Here is a 17095-nt window from a genome sequence, read left to right as displayed (position 1 = left end):
AGCATCAGCTGCTTTTTTGTAATCTGTTAAAATTGATCAATGGGGTTGAATTACGTTTAGAGGAAAACTATTAGTATCATACATGTATATACAGTCAAACCTTGTTATCATGAACACAATGGGAGCAAAAAAATACCTTGAAATATCCGAGGATTTGACATACCCAGGGTAAGAAACTAATTAAGAAATAAGCACTTGGGACTTCAAAATCACTTCCACATATCCATTGTATTCAAGATATCAGTGTTCCAGATAATATATATATATATATATATATATATATATATATATATATATATATACAGTGGTGCCTCGTTAATCCGGACGCCTCCGTCACCAACGAAATCGTCCGGATAAATGAATCGTCAGGATAAGTGAATCACTTCTTAAAAGGCGTACCCTCTTAAATCATATACATATGAACATAGTGGTATCAAATGTGAAGGCAAAGAAAACACCTTTATTTTATCTTGACTTATTGATTTTATTTTTATAGTTTTAAAAGAAATAGTAGATATTTAAAAAAAGAAAAAAATTAAAATGTAATTTACACAATGAAAAATGGATAGGCAGTTTTATGTTGAGACTTCCTTTTCTAACACAGGAAACTTTATTCGCCTTCTATTTGACATGTAGTTACATGGGCTGACCAAATTTTGATCTGCTACTGTTTTATTTTGGCACTTTTTTTTATATTTATTCAAGCTCATATTATGTAGAACTGTTCATTATCACCATTGAGAATGTTCAAATGATTAACCGCGTATATTCACTACAGAGGGAAGTAAGTAACTAAATACTGCAATCAGTGTACGTATTGCAAACATTCACGTAAACACAAGCCATATTCAGGATTATCAATACTTTTTCTATAAACTCTAAGTTATATATCTTGAAAAGACGTGATCGGCATTTATAACTAGCGCCAGTTACATATTTCTTAGTGCATTAATAGGAATATATTTTCTTGAATTATGTATCATAATAAATTGTCATATGAAAAGAAAAACAAGAGGCCCATGGGCCACATCGCTCACCTGAGCACATTGGCTAGGCAAAAGCACAATCAGTTCAGTATTGAAAAGAAGGGGGGGGGGGGCTTGAATTTTAAACTACCTGATGATGCTTCCATGTCAATATAACAAATGGCTTTGTTGTACTTGAGAGGATTTTTTAAAAAAAATTCCCATATATTCCTTTGTAAAAATTTGATCCCTCATTGTCGCTCCTCCCTATCCCAGGGGTCATCAATTGAACAAACTTGAATCTACACTACCTGAGGATGCTTCCATATCAATATGACTAAACATAGCTTTTCTGTTCTTGAGAAGAAATATTTTTTCTATATGTTCTTATGTAAAACTTTCCATCCCCAATTGGGCCCCATCCTACCCCTGGGGGTCATCATTTGAACAAAATTGAATCCACACTACCTGAGGATGCTTCCTTATCAATATGACTTAACATAGCTTTTCTGTTCTTCAGAAGAAGATATTTTCCTTTATATTTCTATGTAAAACTTTGATCCTCCATTGTGGCTCTGCCTTACCCCCGGGGGTCATGGTTTGAACAAACTTTAATCTACACTACCTTAGGATGCTTCCATATCAATGTGACTAAACATAGCTTTTCTGTTCTTGAGAAGAAATATTTTTTCTATATGTTCTTATGTAAAACTTTCCTTCCCCCATTGGGCCCCACCCTACCCCTGGGGGTCATCATTTGAACAAAATTGAATCTACACTACCTGAGGATGCTTCCATATCAAAATGACTAATCATGGTTTGCAGTTCTTCAGAAGAAGATATTTTCCTTTATATTTCTATGTAAAACTTTGATCCTTCATTGTGGCCCCACCCTACCCCCGGGGGTCATGGTTTGAACAAACTTGAATCTACACTACCTGAGGATGCTTCCATATAAATATGACTCATCATGACTTTGCTGTTCTTGAGAAGAAGATTTTTAAAGATTTTTCCTTTATATTTCTATGTAAAACTTTGATCCTCCATTGCGGCCCCACCCTACCCCCGGGGGCCATGGTTTGATCAAATTTGAATCTACACTACCTGAGGATGCTTCCATATAAATATGACTCATCATGGCTTGCTGTTCTTGAGAAGAAGATTTTTAAAGATTTTTCCTATACATTTCTATGTAAAACTTTGATCCTCCATTGTGGCCCCGCCCTACCCCTGGGGGTCACGGTTTGAACAAACTTGAATCTACACTACCTGAGGATGCTTCCATATAAATATGACTCATCATGACTTTGCTGTTCTTGAGAAGAAGATTTTTAAAGATTTTTCCTATATATTTCTATGTAAAACTTTGATCCTCCATTGTGGCCCCGCCCTACCCCCGGGGGTCAAGATTTGAACAAATTTGAATCTACACTACCTGAGGATGCTTCCATATAAATATGACTCATCATGGCTTTGCTGTTCTTGAGAAGAAGATTTTTAAAGATTTTTCCTATATATTTCTATGTAAAACTTTGATCCTCCATTGTGGCCCCGCCCTACCCCCGGGGGTCATGATTTGAACAAACTTGAATCTACACTACCTGAGGATTCTTCCATATAAATATGACTCATCATGGCTTTGCTGTTCTTGAGAAGAAGATTTTTAAAGATTTTTCCTTTATATTTCTATGTAAAACTTTGATCCTCCATTGCGGCCCCGCCCTACCCCCGGGGGCCATGGTTTGATCAAATTTGAATCTACACTACCTGAGGATGCTTCCATATAAATATGACTCATCATGGCTTTGCTGTTCTTGAGAAGAAGATTTTTAAAGATTTTTCCTATATATTTCTATGTAAAACTTTGATCCTCCATTGTGGCCCCGCCCTACCCCCGGGGGTCAAGATTTGAACAAATTTGAATCTACACTACCTGAGGATGCTTCCATATAAATATAACTCATCATGGCTTTGCTGTTCTTGAGAAGAAGATTTTTAAAGATTTTTCCTATATATTTCTATGTAAAACTTTGATCCTCCATTGTGGCCCCGCCCTACCCCCGGGGGTCATGATTTGAACAAACTTGAATCTACACTACCTGAGGATTCTTCCATATAAATATGACTCATCATGGCTTTGCTGTTCTTGAGAAGAAGATTTTTAAAGATTTTTCCTATATATTTCTATGTAAAACTTTGATCCCCCATTGCAGCCCCGCCCTACCCCCGGGGGTCATGATTTGAACAAACTTGAATGTACACTACCTAAGGATGCTTCCACATGAGTTTCATCTTTCCTGGCCCTATGGTTCTTGAGAGGAAGATTTTTAAATGATGCCATTATTTTTTCAGTAATTCCTAATTATCTCCCCTTGAAAGAGGGCGTGGCCCTTTATTTGAACAAACTTGAATCCCCTTTACCCAAGGATACTTTGTGGCAAGCTTGGTTGAAATTGGTCCAGTGGTTCTTGAGAAGAAGTCGAAAATGTGAAAAGTTTACAGACAGACAGACAGACGGACAGCTAGACAGACGGACAGACAGACGGACGCCGGACAAAATGTGATCAGAAAAGCTCACTTGAGCTTTCAGCTCAGGTGAGCTAAAAAAGTTTCAAATAATGTACGATCGTATTTTGATAAACTTACATAACTCGATACCACAACAAAATCTTGTGATTTATTATTCAGTAAAAATTTTATTTACAACTCTCCAAAATTCCCATAAATTTATATACGTTAGCAATTTAAGTAATGCACAGTAAAAACTAAATTCTTCGGGCTTTATAATATAAAAGACGTGTGTTTTAGCTGATTATAGACGCTATTGTTTAGAGGTCACAGGTAACCGCCTTCAAACTGACTCCACAGACAATGTTTTTACAATAATTATCACTACTGCAAGAAAGGTGTGAAAAATCGTTCCTCGAAAAATTACCATCTGGATAAACGAGTCATTTTTCAATGAAATATTGCGTTTTGTAGTAGAAATTGACCGTCCGGATCCGGAACGCGAATTTCCGGATTAATGATACAGAATAACGTGGAAAAAATCGGTTCCCAAAAAATATCGTCCGGAAGGTGAAGCGTCCGGATTACCGCGGCTCCACTGTATATATATATATATATATATATATATATATATATATATATATATATATATATATATATATATATATATGTATGTATGTAGGAGAAAAAGATCCCATTGTCAGAGATCACTGGTTTGGATATACCATAGTGCATAGTGGTTTGACACTCGCTTTGTGATTGGGAGGCTTGTTCCTAGCACTGCCTCAAACCTAAAAGGTTCGTGATAGTTAAATCATGGCTGTTCCTTCTCCAAGCACCTGTCATTAGAAGTAAAAATCACAAGTCCTTCGGATGAGACCTTGAAAAACAGGCACAACAAAGAACCCTCAATATTAGCTGTTAGCTCCATTCATGGGTCAAATTTGTGGCAAATCGCTTTGGGCGGGTGATGTCTGTACATGAGTGAAAAATTTAAATAATGGGATGTTAAACAACGTACAATCAATCAGCCAGTCAAAGGGGATTATTATTACATTCCCTTCATAGGCAAGGCTTAAGTCCTAGAATTTCCAGATATCATCTCCCTCAGTGGAGAATTGTCTATCCTACAATCATGCATATAATGAAACATCATTTTTCTTGAAAGCAAATTTGTTTGACATTGTTTGGTCAAAATTTAACATTTTTGTGTGTAAATTTATTTTTATATGAATTCAGAATTGGAAGGAACATATTATCATTTAAGGAGGGATAAATCTTGTCTGGTTTCTGACTAGATGAAATATTCAAAGTATATTTACTTATATGTTTTATATATTTAGATGTAAGGGATTTAAAAGATCATATTTTTCTTTCCTCATCACAATTGTACAACTTTAAATAGAAATGGTAAACTGAGTTTGAAATCTAGCAGGGACTATATTTTTGGCGGAATGGAGGCGTATGAAAATATCTTCTTTTCTGCCTCTCAAAATAATTATGAATTTAATTATAATTTTTACACAATCAAAGACTTGGAGAAAATTTTTAAATGTATGTTAAATTAATAATAAGGGACTAAAGTTTTAAAATATATCAAATAAATATGATTTTCCAAACAAACTACAATTATGTTAGCTTTTAAAAGCTTCCAATCTAAGTTCAGATTTGAGCCAAAAATCCATAAAAAGTGTTCTTTCTTTCTTAGTAAATGCATGGTCAAAACTTTTTGTTTTTATATCATTTTGTATCTTTATGTGACAACTTTACCATATGTGAAAATAAGAAAAATTTAAATATAGGAAGCATATAAAAATAACTAAAATATCTTAAAATTTCAAGAAAAATAGAGAAAATTCGGATTAGCCAATATCCATTTTAGTTAAATTATTTATGTCAATTTGGTAATATCATCTTATAGACCCTAGATGGTAATATCTCTTTATGCAAAAAGAAAAACATTTTAATTTATTGAAATAGAAGTAGGCATCGCATGATTGGCAACTGTAATTTTTTAATCTTAATGTCCAGGGAAAAGGTACTGACCTTGACCTGACCTTGCCTCTAATATACAACGGTCAAATTTAATCTAATTGGTACCATCACTTAGTGATATTGTCTTCTTGATTCTGTGAAAATTTCAATGATTTTTAAATATAAGAAATAAGTGTTCTTATGAGAAGAATCCCTCCTTAATTCATCCCATATAAAAAATATAATATTCTGATGTGAAAGTGAAGAATCCATGCAAAAACTGCTCTCCCTTCATAACATAACATTGGTTTTGGTTAAAGAGTAAAAATAATTCCAAGAGGCAATGTAGGGAAGTTTATCAAAACTGATAGTCTTCTCATTGGTACCCATAACAAAATGTTGTGAATTTATATTTTTTTCAATAAACAGAAGTGATGTACTGTATGTGTACTTAAAAAAGCGGGCTTCATATTTTAGCGGCTTTGGCGCAGACGATGTGCAAATTCATGAATACAGCTAAGAAATCATTTGTAAATACTATATTTGGCGAGGACATGTATAGAGCTAATTCATGAATTCGCCAACAAGTCCATACCCAGTGATTGCGCTAAATTTTGAATACACCAGTTTATGTACACGCACAGTATTTTCCATATGCATTTCCCTCATTAATAAAGTCATGATATACTTGAGGTATAGTTTTCTCAGGCAGTATTCAATTCAGTGATTATAATATTACTTCAATTTCTACTGTAGGAGATGCAGAAATTTGTCATTTTTCTTCAGTTTGTTACAAAATAGTGGTGATTTTATCATAGAAAAGTTGATAGGTGATTTAAGCTACTCAAGCAGATTTGCAAATTGGCAAATTCAAGAATTTCTTTTGGCTTTTTGATCTGTTATAGGCCTGCATTCCATGCCCTTGAGTAAGGAAAGTAATTTTTTTAAACTTGGAATAATCCTTGGTTGGCTCCAGTGGGTTCTAATGTAACGGCCAAGGGTGCCAGTTTACCTCACATTTGCTTCGACAAACAGTGGCAGAAGATGAGTGATAAATAACTATTTAATGCATAGAGCTATTTTCCGACAATTTTCTTGAATTTGTTATACAGGGATGTGTAACACTATGGAATTGAAGAATGAGTACTTTGTAATTCAGATGTGATTGACAAATCGTGCAGACTTAACGATGTCTTTATTGTATTCTTTTTTAGCACATGGAGCTGTCAATGCTAAGCCAGCCCCTAATGCCCCTCAGGCCATCATTATTGAGGTATGTTGACTTGATCATGTGACCAACCAACAACAACTACTGAAAGCCAAATTGAATGCATATTAGAAAGATGACTTAAACTTTTCAAGTGTAGCTTTCAGGATGTTCAATTCATTTTTGCAGAGTTTAATCATACATGTTTAACTAAAAGGATATTAAAATAGTTACAGCAGAAAAGTATGGGCTGTATTTTAATACAGAATTTAAAAAATACTGATTATGTTAAAAAAAACTTACCATAATGCTAACTATGATAGCAGGACTTGCTTTAAACATACATTCTCTTCAATTGTAGCAAGACTGTGTTTCCATATTTTTCATAGCTTTGATATTTGGAAGACACCTGATTATTTTTAAAGGTTGGGAGGGTCAATGTACAAAAAAATTAAAACGTAAACTCTTGGTTTGACTAGGAATAGCTCTAATCACCCATACAAACTATTTCTCTTATACATTAGCAGCATCCAAGTAGATGTAATGGGTTCTCTTGAAGACAGAGAACTTAAATTTAATTTAAGTTTCTTGGGTATGTGATCCAAAGAATAGAAAATAGATGAGAAGAAAAGTTCAAGGAAAAGGCTTTGAAACTTTTTGATATAGTAGACCGTGTAGGTTAAAGAAAGCAAAACTCGGCAGTTTATTTCTTTATTATCTAGTGAGGAGGAGTGTCTGTATGAATTCCTCTATAATTCTCATCTTGTCAAGGATTTTATTACATTCTACAAGGGTCTTAATGGTATCTTGTTCCTAATTTTGCATCCTTGTGAGCTATTTTGATCCATCAGGTTGCCTTGACATCCTGCACCATGTTCCTGTGGAACTGAAAGGGGGGTTTACTCATTACACCTACCACGGATACAATATAATGTTTATGTCTTCATTTTAGTCCAAGCAATAGGTCTTTCATCATTTAAGAATCTTTTTAATTTGCCTTTTCCAGCTGTGATTTTGTGTTTTATGAGAGGTTGATTTCATGGGAATATTGGCCTCGTTGCACCCACTCAAGGTCTTGTTATTGTCAATGTGGTTGTAATGTAAAATATTATGATATCTCCATATCCCACTATTAACATGGTTAAAGTATCTTGGTTAAAAAATCCCTGTTTTTAACATGTTTGTCCTTAAATTTTATCTTTCTGAAATCACTCCTGTGACATTTTACCAAAATTTTATCAGAATGTTCTCTTTCATAATGGAATTTTTGTTTCTTTTTTAGCCTTCCAGGGAACTTGCCGATCAGGTAACGATAACGTACAACTATAGTTTTGACCTCATAAATATGGCTTAATTATTTTATTTTATGTACCCAGTCACATACAGTTTGAAGCAACCTGATTACTCTAGGTACAGCTAGGTCTTTTCAGAAATAAATCCAAATTTAAAAAATGATTTTCAAGTTACTTTAAAATTCTTTTTGTAGTTGAACCAAATCTTAAAACATTGAGAATGGTTATTAGTCTCTTGTGTCTTTTTAATGGCTATGCAATGTCAAAAATTGATTTCATAAAAAATGAAGATTTATGTATAAATTTGTTCCATTTATTCATTTAAAAATTCAGTTAGAAACAACATAAATATTATTCTTTGATGAAGTTTGTTTCCATACATTGTATAGAAACTGACACTTTAAGTTTTCCTTTTGGAAATCTGAACTCATTTCATTTTCTAGACATTCAACCAGATCCAAAAGTTCAAAGTTCATCTCAGCAATCCCACAATCAGGTAATACTGTAAAATTTAAAAATCACCCTATATGAATACCACAGTCAACCTATTTATACTGGACATGCTTATAGCAGAGTCTTGCTTATACTAAAGTTAAAATATGTACTGTACAAAACAGGGGTGGGTATTGCCAGAAAAATTATATTGGGATATATTGCAATATTTGATAGCATATTGCAATAGATATTGCAATATATTGCATTGGTGTCTTATTTCTCTAAAAGTTTGAAGTAGTGTATTTTATTCATTCCATTTAAACCAAAATTTCTTATCTTGGTTCTGATCATTTAACATTAGAGAATGTTTGCTGTCCACTGGTTACATAGTTCCCTGCTAAATTATTGCATTGGAGATCGTCATGTTTTTGTATAATTTTTTCAAAGACAGTCGACAGATTCTGACTTTCTTTATGATATCTACGAGATATTGAGATATCTCCAGATTATTTCACTTGATATCTCAGCTTTTTTTGTATTTTTTACGTATGTTAACTCCAACAGAGGACTCCAAATGAAAGCATCACAATCAAAAGATTGTTCACAATGTTTTTTTCATCCACCATTTTGATATACAAAAGTACAAAATAGTAAGTATTCTGGAAAAATGTAGTAAAATTGATATTGAATTAAATTTACAAAGATATCCTTGTAATATATGTTAATCCTTCTTATTCCATTCTTAATTTTTAAATACTGTAGCATACTGTCTTTAACAAAAAAAAAAAACAACTTTAAAGCAGCCAAGTAGCTGGGAAGCCAAGTAATTAGCAGCCGAGTAATTAGGATCCTTGACTTCAGATCATGTTATATATCTAAGTCCTATGTCACAACAAGTCATTTTCAACAACAAACTAGTCTGAATGTAATACAGTCAAGGGTTCTAGAGTGATATAACTCAGACAGCATTTCATTATTTTCCTTTCACCTTGATCTTTTAGATATAGCCTTGAGTTTGGATCCTGACATACCTTAAGGTTATAGGCAACAACATACTTAAGAAATAAACAACAATATTAAAAAGTTCTCTGGGAAATGAACTTGGTTGGTCACGAGATCAAATCCTGTGAAGCCCGAAGATTTGATCACATACCAACCAAGTTCATTTCCCAGTGAACTTTTTAACATTGTTGTTTATTACTTTTATTTACATTTGAGACGATTATTCTGAATAGAACTGCATTTATTACACGAACGGTCCGCCGTATTGCTATGTGACGCGCAAAGACCTAGAAGCTGTTTGGTCTTGAGAGTTCGCCTCGCTCCAACATTTGAATACTTACGTTGATGTTCAGCAGTCCAGTTCAGCAAATATCTGTTCATAATGAAAAACAATGATTGCTACTGGGAATAATCTTACTATTATTGTATGAGTTCTTTATATATGAAGTCAAAAGCGGTGCTATCGTCTTCAGTTTGTTACATACCTTCAAAGGAATTTCGGGTTAAAAAGGTAAGCGTGATTTTAGGTTAATTAGAAACATTCTTCACACCGAAGAAAGATCTAATGATCATTTTTGAATGAAAAAAAATATATGTTTCAATAATTTTATCTTTTTCATCGCTTTAATGGCTTAGAAGTTCCGAAACCAGTGTCACTGTGACAGAAATATGTAGACAAGATATCGTCTTGCTGTGTGATTCGTTCACGCCATGACTTCTGACCCCCTAATAAGTTCATACAGAATTGAACATATTTTCTCTTCAATAGGTTCATCTAAGAAAATCTTTGCAAATGTAAATAATAAAGTTTGAATCCATTCCAAACAAAGGTTCAAGAGCTTTGGTCTGGAAACATTTTTAGCTCACCTCAACAAAGTTGGGGGAGCTTATGTAATACCCTCAGCGTCGGCGTCCCAGGTTAAGGTTTTTGGAGCAGTTTTCTTTTCAAGTACTTCTATGGCCTATATTAGTCAGAGATGCATGGAGGATGCTTCTAGTGTGTTTTATTGTACCAGTCAAGGTTTCAGATGCTGCAGTTTCAGCTAAAGAATGACCAGGTTAATGTTTTTGGAGCAGGTTAAAGTTTTTGGAGCAGGTCTCATTTCCAAGTAACTATAAGCCCTATATTGACTAAACTTGCATGGATGATACATCTAAGGATGCACACTACTGGACTTGCTTTGGATGCTGAATCTGACCTATATTTTATGGATGAGTGACCAGGTTCAAGTTTTTGGAGCAGATGTCATTTCCAAGTAACTATAAGCCCTATATTGACCAAACTTGCATGGATGATACATCTAAGGATGCACACTACTGGACTTGCTTCGGATGCTGAATTTGACCTATATTTTATGGATGAGTAACCAGGTTAAAGTTTTTGGAGCAGATGTCATTTCCAAGTAACTATAAACCCTATATTGACCAAACTTGCATGGATGATACATCTAAGGATGCACACTACTGGACTTGCTTCGGATGCTGGATCTGACCTATATTTTCCGGATGAGTAACCAGGTTAAGGTTTTTGGAGCAGATGTCATTTCCAAGTAACTATAAGCCCTATATTGACCAAACTTGCATGGATGATACATCTAAGGATGCACACTACTTGACTTGCTTCGGATGCTGAATCTGACCTATATTTTATGGATGAGTGACCAGGTTAAAGTTTTTGGAGCAGATGTCATTTCCAAGTATCTATAAACCCTATATTGACCAAACTTGCATGGATGATGCATCAAGGGGCGAAAAATCTCAAAACTTGCTTCGGATGCTGGATTTGACTTACATTTTCTGGATGAGTGACTAGATTTAAGTTTTCAGATAAGTCTATTCCTAAGTAACTGCAAGCCCTATCAGACCAAAATTGCATAAATGTTGCATCTAGGGATGCACACTCCTAGATTATTAGTTTAGTGTTGGACTTTCCCTTACTTAAAGACAACATTCGTTGAGGTGAGCTCTGTAATCTCTGATTACCTATGTTTGTGATGAACAGATAGTCAAGACAACCATACCAAAACTAGTATGTCTCATCTTTTGAGAGAGACATGATTATCTCAAATTCTTTTGATAAACTAAACCATCTTATTATGGAACGTTTTGATCAACAAGGAACCTTTAATCAGTGTTTGAGATTTCTCCAAGAATTCAGTTTCTCACTTTTTAAAATTTCGTTTAAAAAAAATTATTCTGGTACTTTGTTTAATTGTATTATCTGAGCATTACGTTTTATTTTCCAGTTGAGAATTTTGTACTTAGATCTGTTCAATCTTGTGCACAGTAAGCTTTAACACAATTTCCCCACGGCCTGTTGAAAGTTATTTTTCCATGAAATGAAGTATTGTATTGAATTTGAATCTTGGGAAAATCATCAGACAGCTGTAGAATTACTCTTAGGAGAAAATGTGGAATTCTTTACTGTCTTGGAACCCAAGACACTTGTTTAATTATACAATATAAAGCAGTTAAAGAGGATTTCTGTTCTGCCCTTTCATGAAACATTCCCAAGTGTCTGGACTACATTTTTCAAATGGTTTTTTAATTTGACTGTTCAGTAATGAATTTTGCATTTTGGTATTTGGGGATTTAGGATTTCTTGTAAACTTTAAAGGAATGGTTTTGGTCCATGATGCATTTTTACTAAACTGAACTTTTGATAAGTTTTATGGTTTTTTTTTTTTTTTTTTTTTTTTTTTTTTTAAATATTATTATAAATAAATTAATTGTACATAAATTTATTACATACAGTAGATAATCAGATTTTCCCAAACCTTATTTTTGTGAGATTGTCATTTGATGTTTATAAATGAGACATAATTTTTGCAAATTTGGTTATTTTTTTTTTTAATCATTAGTGATAAAAATACTGTGGAATCATCATTGAATTTGGGGGACCACTGTTTGTGGATTTCATGGGTCACCCTTACCCAAGAATTTACATTCCCACAAATGTTTATTTTGTAAATTTATTGATTCATTGATTCTATCATATAAATGGGTAACCCACGAAATTACGTCCCCATGAACAAGTAAAATTTTGCTTGCCCACAAACATAAACTCCCATGAATTAAAATAATTCCAAGGTATACTTGAGAATTTGATTTTCACGAGCAGGCAGTCTCACATAATTATGTGGAAATAAAGTGTTCGCAAATAAAAAGTGATTTACATTAGTCTACTTATAGTTCTTACATAATCTATGCAAATGCAAACAGTTCATATTAATCAGATTTGAAGTCATATTCACCGGATGGTCACTGCACATGAAATGGAAGTTGTTATGTCACAAATGTAGCCTCAAGTAACATTGTAAGCAATGGCTGCCACAGTGGACCCAGCTTGACATTTCAGCAGGAAAAATATTAGGCTAGCCTTTCACTAAATTTTTATTTAAATATTTTGATGGGAATTGATGTTTTATAGACTACAAAAGTAAAACAGCGAGGTTTTAACTTGTATTCAGTACAAATTCAAAATTTTCTGCAACAGAAGTTCGTTTATGAAAATGGTATCATCATCTTCAAAGCTTATTAATTCAATACCAGTTTATATAATAAAACGATTTTGGACTACTGTGAAATCACTTATTTCCGGGGGTGGGGGTTGGGGTTAATTTTCATTGTTTTGAGGTATATAGAGACCCACAAATTCATGTCAATGTAAAATTTCATATACTAACTACTCGACATTTTTCCAACCGCAAAATCAAATTCCCTAAAAACAAAATTTTTTTCTTTAAACCTTGAAAATTTGACCCCAAGAAATATGTGATTTAAGGAATAACTTTCTTATTTTTTGGATTCATGATGTGATCAATTGAGAGGCTTGCGTGATAATTTGCATAAACGCCGAAGGCGTTTATGCATAAAATTATCACGCAAGCCAATCTATTGATCATCATCATGAATCCAAAAAATTTGACAGTTATTCCTTATATTTACATGCTCCTGATTCTGCAAATTCCCGTGCTAATAGCCCCGCTTCTGTCTCTATTTGTCACGCCCCGCACGTGATTTTTTTTTAACCGCGCCTATCAATGAACCAGTAGATTTATGTAGAAATAAAGTATTTTTACAATTTGTAATTTTATCTTGGACAAAGACATTGGAAATGTAAATATTTCACAGTACTTCGGTGGTTAATATGGTTTGATATTTTTCTGGTGAATGTCAAAACATATTAACCACTGAAGGATTCCATAATTGTATAATATCAATGATTTTAGTAATACATATATTTGAATTTGAACAGAAGAGTTGCTAATTTTTTTTCATGTAAAATTTTGTACAAAACAATTTTTTTTTTCTTAGAGAATTGCTCATTATTGGTGGTGTCAATGTGAGAGATCAGGTGGAAACACTAGAAAAAGGGGTAAGTATGATATCTGATATCAAATTCTGGATATCTGACTTGAAAAATGAAGGATAATGTAATTGATATTTGCCTTGCTTCTTCTGGCCTTGATATTCATGTAGGATATATGAAGATGTGACATCTGATGTCCAGGACCTAATATCTGACATTGCACTAAGACAATCTTAAGGTCAGATGATACGTTCCTCGAATATCTGTTTTGTATACCTTCGAATTATGTGGAAAATATTAAAAATTTTAATTACTTTCTGATTTAAAAACTGATTTCTAATTGTCTTTAAAAAAAATGAAACACCAAAAAATGTGTTATTGGCTAATTAAGTTTCTTCCAAACGGATTTTATAGGAAAACCATGCTCTGGTATCTTCCACAAATGCCTGGTAAGGTACCTCAATTTTTTGCGAGTTAACATGTTAAAGTACCAATACTTCAATGACAAAATCTTAGAAAAAATTATATATTATTGAGGAACGCATCGTCTGTCCTTAAAGTGACAGTATGGCTGCAAAATGTGTGTTTGTGTTTTCTTTTCAGTCAAATTTACCCAGTATATCATTAAGAAATAAGGTATAAAGTTGATGTCAACAGTTTGAGAAACATGAATATCTCTCCTCAAACAAAATTAACCTTATTAGAATCTGCTGGAAATCCAAGGGTTGTACAAAACAGAACAATCTTAGTTGTGTTTATTTGTACCACGTGAATTCTGAATTAATTCCTTTAATTTTCCGAAAGTTAATATATTTTATGAGAGGAAAAAAATTCCAAATCCTATCGGAAAATTTTATCAAGTCTGTTTTTTGATGAGATGCGCTGTACTGTCTCTATAAAATTTGATCTCAAATTTCTAGGATTTGATATCGGTTATTGAGAACTTCAGCATTACTTGTTTAACATAGCAATGTACATGCTAAATTTCAATTCATATTTAAGCTTGATCTGTTTCTTTATGAAAGGGAATATTTTCTGAATTTAGATGAAAAAAAAAAGTTTCCTTCATTCAGTGTATTTGCTTGAGATGTAAATTAAACACAGAAAAAACCCCACACATATTGATTGAAATGAAGAGGATTTTAAGCAATACAGTATATTAGAGGACTCTCATTAATTAACATTTATGAAATATTTATTTACCACCATAATGAGTACATGTACCTCATAAATCTGTATTATCTTGAAATGCTCTCTTTTTTAATTTGTTTATTTTCTTTATTTAAGACATGCATTAACCAATATTTCAAACTTATCTTACATTGTCAAAAACTGGACAATTTATTTACTTTGTTACTGTAAGCATTTAAAAGATTAATGTTTCATTTTCCTGTTCTTATTTATCTTGTGTTTAATTAAATGTGCCAAATAATCCTATCTTAATGTAAGATTTACGTAAATATCTCATTGTTATAGTCTAGCCATTGAGATTTCTAAAACCGTGGTTATGTAAACTCATATTTTGGTGTTGTTTATTGCAGCGACATTTCCATAAAAATGTTGATTGGTATTGATTTCAAATCACTCTTCCATTATTGGTTGGATATAAACATTATGGTCCATTTTCACTTCTTTGGTCATGAAAGGCCTAAGATACAATGAAAATTGATCGAGCGAAAAATTGTGTAGTCTTTGATCAGAACAGTATGATTTAGAAATTGTCGGGTGCGATGGGAAATAGTTGACAGTTTTATGATAAAGAAGGTTGTGTATGTCTTATGGCTGCATCAGTGATTATTGCAGTAACATGTCTAGTGACATATTCTTATTCTGTAAGCAATTTATGCCTGTCCCCCAAGATATTTATCTGAACTGACAGGAAAATATAATGAAAAAAAGGAAGAATGCAAAAAAGGAAATGATTAGCTTATTTCCAAAGGAAGTTGATTATCCAAGTCATATTCCAAAGGAAGATGAAATTACAAAAACAATTTGCTGCATTCAATTGGGGCTATATATTTCAGTTCTCTGGCTCAACGTGCTTTCATGTACGATGGACTTGCTTTCATTTCATATAATTTATTTGTTTTCTTTACTTCATATGCAACTCTAAGGTGTTGCAAGGTAATTTGATCAATCCTGTATTAATTTTTTTTTGGTTGTTTGTGTTTACCATAGGGGGTTTGTTTTCCAATATTTATAAGCCTAATATTGAATACATTTGACATTGCACAATGTCAAAACAGATTCTGAAGTTTTTAGCTCACCTAGCTGTAAGCTCTAGTGAGCTTTATCTGATCACATTATGTCTGTAGTCTGTCTGTCTGTAAACTTTTCACATTGTTAACCTCTCCAGAACCACTGGGCCAGTTTCAATCGTAATTGCCACAAAGCATTCTTGGGTGAAGGGGATTAAAATTTGTTCAAATAAAGGGTCACAGCTACTTTCAAGGGGAGATAATTAAGAATTAGTGAAAATTTGGCAGCATCCTTTAAAAATCATCTTCTCAAGAACCACTGGGCCAAAAAAGTTGACACTTAGGTGAAAACTTCATTAGTGTAGATTCAATTTTATTCAAATCAAGACCCCCGGGGTTTTGGTGGAGCTACAATTGGGGATCAAATTTTTTCATAGGAATATTTTGGAAAAAATCTTTTTTCTCAAGAACAACAAAGCCATGGTTAGTCATATTGATATGGAAGCATCCTCAGGTTGTGTATATTCAAGATTGTTCAAGCCTTGACCCGAGGGGGATAGGGTGGAGCCACAATGGGAATATAACTAACAGAGGAATATATAGTCAAAAAATCTTCTCAAGAACAGCAAAGCCATGTTTAGTCATATCTATATGGAAGCATTCTCAGGTAATATAGATGGAAATTTGTTCAAATCATGACCTGTGGGGGAAGGCTGGGGCCACAGTGGGTGATCAATTTTTTTTTTCATAGAATTATAGAAAAAAACAGATGATGAAGAATAGCAGGGCCATGTTGACTCAGGTGAGCCCTGTGGCCCATGGGCCTTTTGTGTTAATTTTCCTAAGAAATATAATGTTAGATGGTCTGTCATTGGTAAAACTTTCTTTCACTTCAAAAAACAAAAAAAAAAACTATTAAGGGCCTAGCTTAAAAAATTTTTGTTTCCCTTAGTAATCAATTGTGTTTATCTGTCCTCTACCTGTTTGTCCCTCCTGTTTACTTTCATGTGCAAATCTTTCAAACTGTACCCTTCATAGTTCCTTTGTAAGTGGAGAGAGTAAGAGAAAAAGTCTATGAATTTTATTTTCACTTCAACAATAGACCTAGTTTTTCATATAACCATTGCACCTATATGTGATGTACTAACTCAGGTATTTCATTTTAACCTGGTGAGTCAGTTAAGTGTGGAGCATTTATTCTT

General features: G+C 33.3%; 1 protein-coding gene across 2 annotated transcripts in view; it reads left to right on the top strand.

Moving 5' to 3' along the window:
- Window positions 1–17095, top strand: part of LOC133175487 (ATP-dependent RNA helicase DDX1-like) — a 145826-nt gene that overhangs the window by 27838 nt on the left and 100893 nt on the right. For both annotated transcript variants that reach the window (XM_061310587.1, XM_061310588.1), the window contains 4 exons: window positions 6662–6720; window positions 7937–7960; window positions 8390–8442; window positions 13701–13761. In XM_061310587.1, coding sequence (XP_061166571.1) covers window positions 6662–6720; window positions 7937–7960; window positions 8390–8442; window positions 13701–13761 — 197 coding nt within the window. The remainder of the gene's footprint in view (window positions 1–6661; window positions 6721–7936; window positions 7961–8389; window positions 8443–13700; window positions 13762–17095) is intronic.

Source organism: Saccostrea echinata, unplaced genomic scaffold, assembly GCF_033153115.1.
Source record: "Saccostrea echinata isolate AGI-Se365-2 ecotype Australia unplaced genomic scaffold, CSIRO_AGI_Sech_v1 ptg000062l, whole genome shotgun sequence".
NCBI lineage: Eukaryota > Metazoa > Mollusca > Bivalvia > Ostreida > Ostreidae > Saccostrea > Saccostrea echinata.
This window is presented reverse-complemented; position numbering and strand designations above follow the sequence as displayed.